The following is a 14,665-nucleotide window of genomic DNA, read 5'->3' on the forward strand; positions in this document are numbered from 1 at the left end:
CTTCTGTCTTCTGGATGATATAAGGAACTAAGTAGAGAAAATATACCTAACCTTAAATTTTATTAATTGAAGTAGAAGCAGTTGTAGTTTGGTGTCTTCTTTAAGAGAAGACTTATGACATGTACTTGGGGCATTTTCTATGTTGTAGTAACAGATTGGCTAATTTGCATTTATTCTCATCCAAGAATTTAGGTTTTTTAAAAATATGGCTTTTAACTTTTTGGGCACTCTTGGTGGGAACGTAAATAGTACTGCTGCTGTGGAAAACAGTATGCAAGGTCCTTAAAAGCTGAAAAATAGAGTTATCCTATGATCCAGTGATTTCACCTCCAGGTATGTACGTAAAGGAAGTGGAAGTGAAGACTCAAGAGATATTTGCACACCCACGTTCATAGCAGCACCATTCACAATAGCTAAGAATTGGAAGCAACCCAAGTGTCCATCAGTAGATGACTGGGTAAACAAGAGGTGGCATGCACACACAGTAGAATGTGATTCAGCCCTTAAAGGAAGGAAATTCTGCCATGTGCTTCAATGTGGACGACCCTTGAGGACATTTTGCTGAGTGCAATAAGCCAGTTCCAAAAGGGCACAGACTGACTGCTTAATCACTCCACTTACATGAGGGGCGTAGAGCTGCCCAATTCACAGAAACAGAAAGTAGAATGGTGGTTGGCAGGGGCTAGGGTTGGGGTTGGGGTTGGGGGTATTGAGGAGTTTGTTTAATGGGTACAGAGTTTTAGTTTTGGGAAGAGGAAGACGTTCTGAAGGTGGATGGTGACCATGGTTGTACGACAGCGTGAATGTACTTAGTGCCACTGAACTGTACACTTAAAAATGGTCAAATGGTGAACTTTATGTTATGTGCATTTTACTGCAATCAAAAGATAACAAATTTCAAAATGATTTAAAATAACTTTTTTAGAAGTGTGAAAATAGAATATTAAGTGCATAGCAGTTTAAGTATAATTAAATAGATATCTGCACACACACCTATACACATACGGACATACACATGCATTTTACAAAATTGTATCACATTGCATATCCAGGTTTTGCATCTTGCATTTCTCTAACATATAAAATCACGATCTTTAACTTCCCCGTTTCCAGGTTTGCAATGGTCTGGAGCAGCCAAGGAAGCAGCAGCGCTCTGATCTCAATGGACCTGTTGACAATAACAACATTCCAGAGGTAATTTTTTTCAAGGATGAGAGTTCTGGGCCGGAACACTCATCTAATGGTGGAGTGGCCCACTGAGTTGTGGTCTGCTCACTTTGTCCATGATGTTCTCGTCCCACCCGGTGCCTGGGGGAGAGGGAGTCCAGGTCAGGCCAAGTTGGTGTCACCATATGGTGAGGAGGTGAGGGCACGCTGGCCTGGGAGGAGGGAGGAGAGGGCCTCCCTGATGTTAGGACCATGCCATAGAGTGCTCATGTGTTGCAGATGGTGTGTGTGTGGGGGTGGGGGACCATTGGTACTACTTAATTTTATAAAAAGCCATTCTGTTCATTGTCTGATAACCATGTTCTAAACTAGGGTTTCTCAACAATGACACCATTAACATTGAGGCCTAGGTAATACTTTGTTTTGGGGACTGTCCTGTGTATTGTAGGAGTTGAGCAGCATCCGTGGCCTCAACCCACTAGATCCTTGTACCTACCCCATCCCCACCCCTGATTTGTGGTAACCAAAAATGTCTCCAGACATTGCCTAATGATGTCCCTTTGGGAACAAAAATCATCCCAGTTGAGAACCACTGTTCTAAATCAACAACAGGTTTTAACAAACAATTTCCTATAAGCTAACAGTGCTATGATGGAAGTTATTTCCCCTTTCTGGTTAACATAGTTTAGATGAGATTAGTTAACTTTGATGAAATAACGATGGCCACCGATGGAGTGGTATCCAGTCTCCTTTATCTTGCTTTTAAAGATGGGCCTGGATGGCTCTCATGCCCCCCGGTTGGAGTGTCATTGTGTTGGATGGTCCCTAGGCTCCCTTCTAGTCAAGATATGCTAGTCTGAGGGCCCCTAAGTTTTAGATGATGGGCTTTTGGGCCACTCCCCAACATCATGTTGCCTGCAGCAGACTGGTTTCCTGTATGGAGCTGACATCTTCAGAGCACCATCACTCATGGGGGGTTTGCTTTTCTCATTATGGCTCATATCACAGCCCTGCTTAGCCTTCACCTTGTGGGCTACCTACTTACAATTGGTATGTGTTTTATTTTTCCATATTTCCTAACAGACAAAGAAGGTGGCATCATTTCCAAGTTTTGTGGCTGGTAAGTGACTTTGAATTTTATCTCTCAAGGGGCAGTTGCATTTTACATCAAAATAAATGGTGCTTTTAGTTTGGGCGTTCACCTGCAAAGCTTGTTTACAAAGCGTGCCTACCTACCAGCAAGGTGCTTGGCCATTGTCTGTTTGAACACTGTGTAGGCCCGCTTAGTGGGGAGAGGAGGTCCAGCTGATCTGCCCGCTTTGATGCAAGGAACAGTAGACCGTCTCCTTTAATTATACCCTCGCTAATTGCATCACAGACAACACTGATGACTGAATAGATTGAGATGTGTCTTTATAAGCAGCTGGTTATAGCTAACACTTCTGATCAGGGTGGATATAATGCATTCAAATTCAGGCTTTTTTTTTTTTTTAGATCCTTTGTTTTTCTTTACCGTTCCACCCTTTTTGAGGAGGTTAATAGTGCATTTCAACATTCAATAAAGAATGAAACTGGTCGATATGTTCTGTGTCACTCTTGGGGATGGGGAGCACACCTGCCTGGCTTTGACGGAGCTGAGCATCTGGAGACCTTGCAGGGCCCCTGTAGGAGATCCACTGGGTTTGCTTCTAGTGCTCCAACCTCAGAGTAAAGAGCTTGTTCAGCAGGATTTCTGTCTTTGCCAGGAGGATGTTTCCTGCCCCTGCTAATGTGTTATAATAAACAATGTGAATTTCATTAATTCTTTCAATAAGCTGGTAATTAATTCTTATAAATATTTATGGGAGCAAGGTAAATTCATCTTCAGAAATAAATGACTTTCAGTCCTTCCCATGCTGCTTTTCTTTTTTTAGCAAACAACTAAAGCCTGGGGAACTGAAGCCCCCAAATTCGCCTTTAGAGGACTAGTTTGAACCAGGCTAACCCAGTTCCAATTGGTTGAAACTGGATTAACTGGCTCAAATCAATTTTGACTGTTATAACTGGCTTAATGCTGCTCAGATTGGGTGAAAATCTGTTTTAAACCATCAGAATTAATATCATGCAATTGAGATAGACTTGGTTCCATTTTGACCAATTCAAATAGGCTAAAATGGGTTTTGCCCAGCAGTTTACATGTGGTTTTAGGTACATTTTATCTGGTTCAAACTGGTTTTCTTCAGGCCACAGCAGGTTATGATGATTCCTGGAAGAGACCACACTCCCCACATTCCCGCTCGTAGTGTTTGATTGGGTTCCTGGTTTATAGGAGCTGGCACCTCGTGAACAGGGCGAATGCAGTACATCACTGTGCCATTTTCCTTGGCAGGCAGAAGCCAGGGTGGGGTTGCCAGTCACACTGCTCCAGTGAGGCAGGGTCTCCTGGATCCAAGAAGCTCACTTATCAGTGTATCATAGTGTCATCTGGACAGAACACTCACACTAGGAGGTGATTTAGACATTAAATTCCCCAACCCTTGAACCAATCTCATATCTGCAGGGAGTGGGATCGTGAGGGATCAGGAAGCAGTGTCAGTGCCTGTGGTACCTGGGACTCTAGCTCCTGGCATCCCAGAAGACTTGGTTCCCTGCACCACTCAGACTGTTCCAAAGCAAATCCAAACAAGGCCGGTGGCTTAAAACAATTCAGACAGGCTAAAACTGCTGTGACCAGGTAGAACCAATGTGGAAAACCTGAATTTATAGTTTCTTCTGTAGGAGAGAAGCCCTTTGATTGTTATGAAAACATAGAAAACTGAAGCAAAACAACATCCTTTACTATTACAGCATTTACATGCAGCGAGGCCTTCATGGACCAAAATCTTACTCAGCAACAGGAAGAGATCATCATAATGGTGATGCCAAACCCTAGAATATAATGGATATGGGAAAAGTTTCTCCAAATTAAACACCGTTATCAGTTTGAATGCATTTGGGTACAAGTATCAAAATCCCCACCTAACATTACACAAATAGGAGGTGTGTGTCTTACATAAAGAAGTCCAGGGCTGGACGTGGTGGCTCACGCCTGTAATCCCAGCACTTTGGGAGGCCGAGGTGGGTGGATCATGAGGTCAGCAGATCAAGACCATCCTGGCCAACATGGTGAAACCCCGTCTGTACTAAAATACAAAAAATTAGCCAGGCGTGATGCTGAGCACCTATAGTCATGCTATTTGGGAGGCTGAGGCAGGGGAATTGCTTGAACCCAGGAGGCGGAGATTGCAATGAGCCAAGATCACACCAGTATACTCCAGCCTGGCAACAGAGCGAAACTCCGTATCAAAAAAAAAAAAAGTCTAGAGGTGGCCAGGCACAGTGGCTCATGCCTGTAATCCCAGCACTTTGGGAGGCCAAGGTGGGTGGCTCACAAGGTCAGGAGTTCAAGACCAGCTTGACCAATATGGTGAAACCCTGTCTCTACTAAAAATACAAAAATTAGCCAGGCATGGTGGCGTGTGCCTGTAGTCCCAGCTACTTGGGAGGCTGAGGCAGGAGAATCACTTGAACCCGGGAGGCGGAGCTTGCAGTGAGTCAAGATCATGCCACTGCACTCCAGCCTGGGTGGTAGAGCAAGACTCCATCTCAAAAAAAAAAAAAAAAAAAAAAAAAAAAAGTCCAGAGGCAAGAGGCCGCAGGTTCGATGGCTCTGTGATGTCAGGATTGGCGCTGTTGTGTCTCTTGGCCTCCTCTTCAGGCTTGTCACCTCATCGTCACACAGTGTGTGGGCAGTCCCAGCCGTTGCTTCTCGTTCTAGGCAGGAAGAAAAAAGGTGAAGGGCTGAAGTCCACACCAGCTGGACGTCCTCCCCTTGACATTAGGAAAGCAAAGGTTTTCTGTGAATTAAGAGGTGATGACTTCTCTGCATGAGAATCGGACCCTCTGTTACCTTTCATAGTGTGCTCCCTGGGTAACCTGAAAGGCAGCGTGTCAGCTGTGTCTCCAGGCAACATTGCTTATGGTGAGATGCTCTTTTTGATAAACTGTATCTAGATGGGAAAATTCTAATGCTCGCGGGGCAGGGCATCCAGGGCTTTGAGCTTCTCACAGTGGTGACTTTCATGACTGGCATGTCTCTTGAAGGTGACCCTGGAAGCTATGCCCCACCCATGGGGTGATTGTGAGAGATACTGGCTGCTGGGAGCATGAGGCTCTTAGACCAGATGGGTTCCACATGCCCTTCTTGGTGGGAGTTTTGTACCCTTGCAGCTGACCCATCCAGGGAGTTCTGTACCATTGCAGCTGACCCATCCAGGGGCGCATGAGACTAGCTGTGTGGGTGCAGTGCGGACTCCCATCAGAGAGTCCAGGAGGCAAACTGGCGTCTGTCTTGTTCCCTTGGAGTAGACGGCCCCATGTCTAGCTGAGCCTTAGGACACTGCATGCTTCTGAATATCTAGTTGAACCTTACTTAAAAGATTCAAGAAGCCTCTTCAACACACTGCTTATTTCTTTGTGGCCAGAGCTGTGTCACATGACCAGCCTCTCAGATGTTAGTGTTGGCCAGACAATCAAACCCTGGGCTTTTTATGAAGGCAGGGCAGGTCTGGAATCAGCCCTGGATGCCTGCCGCCACTTCCCATCCCGCTGCGGGCCCTTCCAGCCTCCTGGCATGTCCAGTGCTGAGGCTGAGTATGTGAGTTCCTGGGAAGCCCCTGTGTAAGGGAGGAGCAGCTCCTCCACCCCATTTGTGTCTGAGAAGTTGCCCTGAAGGGAAATGTTCCTGGAGTATTCATGAGTATTTGGTCTCAGCTTATGCCTTATTTCATATCAGATAATTGTTGATAATAATGAAAAATAAAATAATAGTAGCAATGCAAATGATACCGTCTGAACCCTCATTGGGGCCTGGTGTCCACTCCCTGTGCCATGCAGCATCTCTCTATTTCATGTCACCTGGTCAACCACCATGTGAGGAGTAAGTACTTTCCCCCGTCTGATAGGTTAGAAAACTGATGCACAGTGAGGCTAAAGTCACTTGTGTGCAGTCCCATGGCTGTGTGGGGGACAGAGCCTGGACTTGGACCCATGTCTTGGTGCTTGACACATAAACTCTTAGCCGAGGTAATTCCTCCCTACCCGCCATGCCTTCATATTACCAGGAATAGGTAAGACCTGTCAGGTGCTTTCTTTGAGCCAGGCCCAGATCTAAGTGTTTTAAGTATATCAACTTAACAATCACTATATCCACAGCTCAGGGAGAGTGAATCCTGGGCCAAAGGTCACCAGGTAGCAAGTGGCAGAGTTAGGATTCGAACCAGTCTGGAATCTGAGCTCATCACCACACTGCACTGCCTGGCGACCCTCACGCAGTGGGTGAGGAAGAACCTTCACTTAGAGAAGACCTACCATGCAGATGCCAGAGAGTTCAGTGGAGGGGAGCGTTCCAGATGCCAGAGCTCCTGGCCTCGTCAGGCTCAGGATCACAGCCTTCTCTCAGCAGAGGCATTGTGAGGAAGGGCCTGCCACAATCACTGTCTGTGGAAAGCTCTTGGGGTCTAGCGACCCTCTCAGACTGGGAAGGTTAACACTGCAGAGAAAACCTCCTTGTGAAAGTGCGGATTGCACAGAGGATGCACTGCCTCTCCTGTGGGGAGGAATCCGAAAGCAGCCACCCTGAAGATGTCCCCTCCTACAGGATGTAGTGACTGGCAGCAGCTTGAGCCCAAGCTGCTTAGAGGGTCACTGCCTCTGGATGAGTATATGTGAATGACCAGCTTTTCTATAAAGGTAAACACGTGCTCATTAAAACCAAAAGGCTGATGCTAGTCCCAAGCAATGGGGCCTAACGTGGTGGCTTCAGTACAAAATAACAAAGACTTGTAAATCTTACTCTGCTTTTTGTACTTTGTTCTCCTCATCCAAAGCTCATACAGGATGTTTTGAAACCCACCACCCCACCAGCAGCTTGAGGCTTATGCCAAAATGCTGCCAGGCCTTAGGGTCCTGGGGTCCTTTACAGCCTGTCTATAGCTCATCAACTTGCCCAGCTCCGTGTGGATCATGTGTAAGGCATGGAGATTACATGCCCCAGACCTGGAGCTGAGCTCACCTATCACCCTTTCCTTCTCTCAGGGGTCCTCACAGTGGTAAAGCTGCTTTGTTGGTTTCATACAGTGGGCACATGGGATCTGAGACTTAGTTTGCTCTTAAAATAGGCAGTTGGGGTGAACCTGTTCAGATAAGACTCTTAAAGTGAAGACGTCTCCCACCTCCTCCTCTTTGGTGTATTTGGGTGGGGGATGGATGGGAGGAAGGTCACCCTGTGGGACCAGAGGGGATGTGGCGCATTCCAAAGAGGGGTTATGAAAACCCAGATGACTTTCCTTTTTCTACAAACAAGATCATGTTTCTCCTGTACTACATGCAGTCAGCAGGAATAGGGATTTGTCGTTTTAAAATCTGAACTTTTATTCACTAAGTAGAAGTTGTTAAAGATTTCTCAGAATAGTGCTTGTATCAGACCAAGAGCTGCAAGAGTTAAAAATGAGAAATCCCCACAGTACCTCTTGTTCTGCCTATACATCCCAGATCCCTAGTCCCTCTGGATAGTGGAAGCCACTTACATTTCTTGTGAATTTCTCCAGGAATTTCTTAGACCTATATCAGCTCATCCATAGGCCCTTTTCCTTAAATAGACATTGCACTGGCCACATGGCTCTGTACTTAGCTTTTTCCTTTCTTGCTAGATCTTGGAAACAGCAATAGGTCCACCTGATTCTTTAAGCGGCAGCACGGGATCGGCTGAGTGGATGTGGGATGGGGTATTAACCAGCCCCCTTGGACTGATTATTAGGACATTTCCAGTCAGTGCAGCAGTGAACAGCCTTGTGGCTATGCCTTTGTGTTTGGGTGTGGGTTCTTTTATGGAGGCGGTTCCTGGCTATGGCAGGGGTACAGGCCAGGAGCACAGCATCTCTGATAGACACGGGCAGAATGCCTTCCCAAGGGGGGCAGCGTACGCTGCTGTTGGTCATGTATGAGAGTTGGTTACGTATGAGGTTCCCGCACTGTTACCAACGCTGCATGACCAGCTGTTTGATATAAGCTCCAGGCCGATGGGTGCAAAGAGGTGTCTTGTTGATTTCATGTGTCTTTCATAATAAGTGAAGCCAAACACTATTTCGTATGTTCATAAGTGGTTTTTCTTTTCAGTGCATTGCCAATTTGTTTCCTGTGCTCATTCCTCTGTTAGATTTTCACCCCCAGCTTTATTGGCGTATAACTGACAAATAAAAGTTTTGTATATTAAGTCATACAATGTAATGTATTGATATAAGTTTACATGGTGAAATGACTACCACAGCCAAGCGCATTAACATAGCCATCACTTCACATAGGTACCGTTTTTGTGTGTGGTGAGAACACTTCAGATCGATTGTCTTAGCAGATTACTAGCATACAATACAGGATTATTAACTACAGACATTTACTCATCTCATAACTAAAGGTTTGTACCATTTGACCAATATCTCCCCATTTCCCCCACCCCTCAGCCCCTGGCAACTGGGAATTTGGGTGTTTCTTATTGATTTGTATTATTCTTTACATATAAAGGAAATGAACCCTTTGGTTTGTACTGTAAAAGTTTACCCAGCTTACCATTCTTTTCTTCTTCTTCTTTTTTTGGTATGCTTTTTACTTTGCTAAACATGTCATTTAGTCAAATATATCAGTCTTTTTACTTTGAGCTTACTGAGTTTTTGAGGTTAGTGTGACCATCACACTCCTAAGATTATTTTTGAAAATAAAGTTGTTGGCCAGGCACAGTGGCTCATGCCTGTAACCCCAGCACTTTGGGAGGCCAAGGTGGGCAGGTCACCTGAGGTCAGGAGTTCAAGACCAGGTTGGGCAACATGGCGAAACTCTGTCTCTACTAACAGTACAAAAAATAAACTGAGCGCAGCAGCACGTGCCTGTAATCCCAGCTACTAGAGAGGCTGGGGCAGGAGAATTGCTTGAATCTGGGAGTTAGAGGTTGCAGTGAGCCGAGATCGTGCCACAGTGCTCCAGCCTGGGCAACAGAGTGAGACACCATCTCAAAAAAAAATTAATTAATTAATTAGTTAAATAAAAAGCTATCTTTCAGGACTTTGGTATTATTTTAAATTATTTAAATAATTGATTTATCTGGAATTTATCTTGGTGTATTTATACAGGAAAAGTTACATTTTAGGCATTTTGTCCCAATAGCTAGCCAGTTATGCCAGAGCTATCCAAGGAATCTTTCCCTTGCAAGTTTGAAATGCTGCCTTTACCGTACCCAAATCGTCATGTGGGTCTCGGCCTGTTTCTGGATCTGTTACAGGGATGGTCCATTCAGGTTCCAGATCCAGGCTGCTTTATTTACTGGGGATTTATGGTGCATTTTATTACCTGGTAGGGCTACTTTCAGACCTTGCCACCATCATTCCATTTCAGATTTTTTTCCTGGGTATTTTTGCACTTTTATTTTTCCACAGTAACTTTAAAACTAGCTTGTCTGGTTATTCACTGCAAACTCTTTTGTTTGTTTTGTTTTGTTTTGAGACAGAGTCTCACTCTGTTGCCCAGGCTGGAGTGCAATGGTGCAATCTTGGCTCACTGCAACCTTCGCCTTCTGGGTTCATGCGATTCTCCTGTCACACCCTCCCGAGTAGCTGGGATTACACGGGTGCACCACCACGGCCGGCTAATTTTTGTATTTTTAGTAGAGATGGGGTTTTGCCATGTTGGTCAAGCTGGTCTTGAACTCCTGACCTCAGGTGATCCACCTCAGCCTCCCAAATTGCTGGGATTACAGGCATGAGCCACCGCGCCCGGCCCACTACAAACTCATACTGGTATTTTTATTAGGCATGCTTAAAGTCTGTCCATTTAGGGGAAAAAATGTCAGCTTTACAACATAGTCTTTCTAGCCAACAAAGGATTTATCTTTCCATTTGTTCAAGCTCATTTATCTTCATCGGTAAAGTTTTTTCATAAAAATTCAACACATATCTTGTTTGTCTGTTTCTTGTTGTTTTATCCCTTTTATTGTTTTTGTAAATGCTGACTTTCATTATTTTTCAACGTGTTGCTGTTTGTAGGTACAAAGAAAGCTATCGATTTTTATATATTAAATTTGAAACCATTGCCTTAGTGAATTCTCTTATTTTTTAAAAATAGATTTTTAGTTGTTTTCTTGAGTTTTTCCTGGCATACGATCATACCATCTGCAAACAAGAATGATTTTTGCTGCTTCCTTTCTTGTTTTCTATTACTTCTTCTTGCTTAATCAGATTGGGTAGAACAGAAGGAACAATTTTACATAATAGTAGAATATGGCTTCCTAAAAATAACACCTTTTTGAAAGATCTATGCTTTTAATTTTATCATAAAAACTTCAAGCATATGAAAAAATAGCTTCAGTATTTACCCATTCATGGCTAGTGGTATTTAATCTACACCCTGACCCTTTCCCAGATTATTCTAAAGCAAATCTCAGATCTTACCTCATAGCCTCTTTAAATATTTCATATTGTATCTCTAAAATATAGGAGTTCTGTTTTTAAAAATAATTTCAATGCTGTTATCACAACTAAAGTTAATATTTGTTTACGCCATTAAATATTTGTTTTTGTTTGCATTTTCCCAGTTTACAGGGTGCTGTTTGAATGGGGATCCAAACAAAACGCGTCTATTGAGATTGGTCAGTGCATTTCATAATTCTTTTATGTCTCTTTTAGGTTGTCCATCCATCTCTTTTTTCTGTCTTACAAATTTTTGTTGGTGTTATTGTGGAAGAATCTGTCATTTATCCTGTAGATTTTCCTGCAGTGTGGATTTTGCTGATTGCATCTTCATGGTGTTGTTTAATGTGTTCCTCTATTCTCTGTGTCCTGTAAAATAGTGGTTGTTTTTAGACATAGAGGCTTGATCAGATTCAGTTTGATTGGGCAAAAACTTTCATACATAATGTTGTGTTGTTCTATTGAGGCACATAATATCTGGTCATCTCTTTTTTGGTGATATTAGCAACCATTAATGATTATTGTCTAGATCTAGTAATTGATTAGAAGTTGCCAAATGGCAACTTCATTTCTTCATCATTAGTTAGCTGGAATTCTTCTACATAGAGAAACTTTCCCTCAAGTATTTGGTTACCCTGAATATGGTTTATATAAGAAAAGCAGATTAAATGCTTGATTTCTTCTCTTTATTGAAAAATTTAAAAATTAATGAGTTGGCTGGGTGCAGTGGCTCATGCCTGTAATCCCAGCACTTTGGGAGGCCAAGACGGGTGGATCCCAAGGTCAGGAGATCGAGACCATCCTGGCTAACACAGTGAAACCCCGTCTCTACTAAAAATACAAAAAATTAGCCGGGCGTGGTGGTGGGCGCCTGTAGTCCCAGCTACTCAGGAGGCTGAGACAGGAGAATGGCGTGAACCCGGGAGGCGGAGCTTGCAGTGAGCCGAGATTACGCCACTGCACTCCAGCCTGGGCGACAGAGTAAGACTCCATCTCAAAAAAAAAAAAAAAAAATTAATGAGTTTCCCTGACAGCCTTTAAAAGATAACCGGTGAGGTTGTGTATGTTGTTGTTAGCACAGTTGATGTATTTTGTGTGTGTTACCATGATTATTGGTGCTCAAGTTTTCTATGGCCAATAAGAGCTTCTTTAGGTTGTTTTCTGAGTCCCATCAATGTGAACCCAGTAGTCTTTGATTGTTTCCTTCCTTTCTGGTATATTCCAGGATCATCTTAAATATTTCTTGCCCCAGGTCTGGAACCAGTTCGTTCTTTCTCCAAGGAGCCCTGTGAAATAACATTTAGAGACTGTAATCTGGGTAGTGCGGTTGCTCATTGTTGTAGACTTGGTGAGAGTGTATATGTCTATGTGGAAGGCAGCCTCCTAAATGGCCCCCAAGGACCCCTGCCTCTTGGTATTCATGGCTGTGAGTCCTTCCCTCCCCCTGTGTGGGGGATGGACTTACTGACCCGCTTCTATTGAATAGAATATGGCAGAAGAGATGGGATATGGCTTCCAAGGTCAGGTTACAAAGAGATGTGGCTTCTGTCTCAGCTTGTCCTTTCTTGTTCTCTCTTACTTGTTCCCTCTGAAGGAACCAAGCTAGCCTGGTGTGGTTGGCAGTTGCCCCATCCAGAGGCCCACGTGGCACAGGACTGATGTTTCTGGCCAGCGGCCTGGTGAGAGAACTTGGAAGTGGATGCCCCCTCTTCAGGCATTCAGATGGCTGCAGCATCACTCAGTACCTTGCTGCCTGTGACAGATGAGAGGTCCTGAGCCAAAGTCACCCAGCTAAGCCACACCCAGATTCCCGATCCACAGAAACTCTCAGATAATCCATGGTTGTTGTTTTGAGCCACTAAATTCCCGAGTAATTTGTTATGCAGCCAACAATAACTAATACACAACATATTTTTTAAGATCAAATAACGTCATGATTCCTAATGATACTTTGTCAGGTTTATAGGTTCTAACATTTGTAGTTTCTTTTTCCTGTGCCCCAAATTCCTGTTCTCAAGGACACCGGCATAATTTTGCATTGGTTTTATTCCATTAAGCTTACAACAGTCTCAGAATAACAATACCAAACACTGCCAAGGACACATGATTGTAGATACAGATTACGATTTATTTGCATTTACTTTTGTGTTTAGAATACATCCCACAAGGGATGTACAGTCAGACAACTGTGTTTTAAAATATTTTGGAATAGATCACGACTGGATACACTTTTAGATTCATTGGTTTCATTTTTCTCTTAGTTATTTGGACTTTGCTTTTTCCATTTAATTTTGTTTTATAATTATATAAAATACTTACATGGTATAAAATTCAAATAAACAACACAGGATGTATGCAAAGAGGTCAGTTTCTTCCCCTATTTATCCCCCCACCTCCCAATTTCTTCCCTTCCACTATAGGTAACCATTTTGAGCATTTTACATATTTTTATTGTAAGCATGTCTTCCCCTTTCTTAGGTAAATGGTGGTGGATTAGACCCCCATATCTCCATGTTGCTTTCTTCACTTCACAGTAAACCCTGGCGGTGATGCCACAGCTCTGTGCTGTTCACAGGAGCATGGAGAGGATGTTCTGCAGAACTCCACTGTGTGGATAGATGTCTCCTATTCAGGAGTGTTTGGGTGGTTTCCAGGTTTTTGCTATTACAAATAGTGCTGCTGCAGTGAACCGCCTATGCATATGCTTTTTCCCGTTTTTACCATTTTTTTAAAAAAATTATTTATTATGCTTTTTCTGGGAAGTCATTCTCCCCACTGCAAGGGTTAGGATCTGTCTTGGGCAACTCTGTGCGTTTTCTTGAGCTTGGCTTTGACCTTCCTTCCCTGACTATCTGTTGTGGCTTCTCTTCCTCCCAGCATCCAGTGACTTAATCTTGCTCATTGGGTGTCTAAAGTTCAACACTGTGGAACCCCCAAATCCCTTTTATCAGTGACAAAGCCTGTGCTGCAGGCCCAGGTGTGGCCACTCCCTGGTGAATGTCCCATAGGTGTGATTTTCAGATGGCGTCTTCTCTTCCGTATCAGCCATATTATAGGGTCACCTTCAGTGGGGGCATCTCAAGGCACAGGCCCTGGCGGTACTGGAGAGTCGGGCCTGGAGGTCACGCCTTAGCTCTGCAGCAGAAGGTCTCACTTGAGACGCCAGTTACACGACTCTGATACTCACCCACTCCTGCCTCCTTTCCCCACTCCAGACCTAGGGGGTACTCCAGGGGGCAGGCTCTCCTGCTGATCTGGTGGCTCGCCTCCTCCCAGTCCTGTCCTGCCCCATTAGAGCTGCAGCCCCTCCTCCCAGTTGAGGCCGGGTCCCGTCTGCACTTTGGAACCTCACAGGATCTGATGTCGTTTGTCTCCTGTCCCTTTCGCTCGCCCCTCCACTGGCTTTTGACCACGTCTGTCCCACCCTGCATCTATCCACACCACCCCGCTCTACTTGCCCCTTTTCTTTCACAGCCGGAATCTGGGAGTGGCTGCCTCATTGTCTGCACCTCCCCTGCACCTCTCAGCCCCCTCTCTGGCTCCTGCCCCGGTTCCTCTGAAACAGCTCTTTGAGGTCACGACTGACTTCCTTGACACTGTGCCCAATACACGAGGTTTCCTTGTAGTTGGCCTCCTGCTAGCATGGGTGCAGATGGGCAGGCCTCCCTTTCTAAGCCCCTTCTTTTCTTGGTACTTAGCAGAGCAGAGTCCTGGGGCTTCATCCTGCCCCCTTGCCCATGACCTTCCTTGCAGACTCATCCATGCCTGCAGCTTCACTTGGCACCTGCAGATGATTCATTCCCAAATCTGTTTTTCTAACCGGGACTCCCGAGTCCAGCCGCCTACTGAGCATCCAGGCTCCTGCCACTAAACTTGCCTGGAATCCCCAACCCAAGCTCAGTCCTCTTCCAGGCACCCATTCTCAGTGAGGGGCAGGTCTGTCCATCGAGCTCTGCAACCATTGTCTA

At 44.6% G+C, this 14,665-nt stretch overlaps 1 protein-coding gene across 10 annotated transcripts in view; it reads left to right on the forward strand.

Moving 5' to 3' along the window:
- Positions 1–14,665, forward strand: part of APBA2 (amyloid beta precursor protein binding family A member 2) — a 222,511-nt gene that overhangs the window by 178,038 nt on the left and 29,808 nt on the right. For 7 of the 10 annotated variants that reach the window (XM_063698431.1, XM_063698432.1, XM_063698433.1 and 4 more), the window contains 3 exons: positions 1,114–1,194; positions 2,251–2,287; positions 10,823–10,876. In XM_063698431.1, coding sequence (XP_063554501.1) covers positions 1,114–1,194; positions 2,251–2,287; positions 10,823–10,876 — 172 coding nt within the window. The remainder of the gene's footprint in view (positions 1–1,113; positions 1,195–2,250; positions 2,288–10,822; positions 10,877–14,665) is intronic. The other 3 variants (XM_063698435.1, XM_063698436.1, XM_063698437.1) reach the window with 1 other exon arrangement.

Source organism: Gorilla gorilla, chromosome 16, assembly GCF_029281585.2.
Source record: "Gorilla gorilla gorilla isolate KB3781 chromosome 16, NHGRI_mGorGor1-v2.1_pri, whole genome shotgun sequence".
Classification (NCBI taxonomy): Eukaryota; Metazoa; Chordata; class Mammalia; order Primates; family Hominidae; genus Gorilla; species Gorilla gorilla.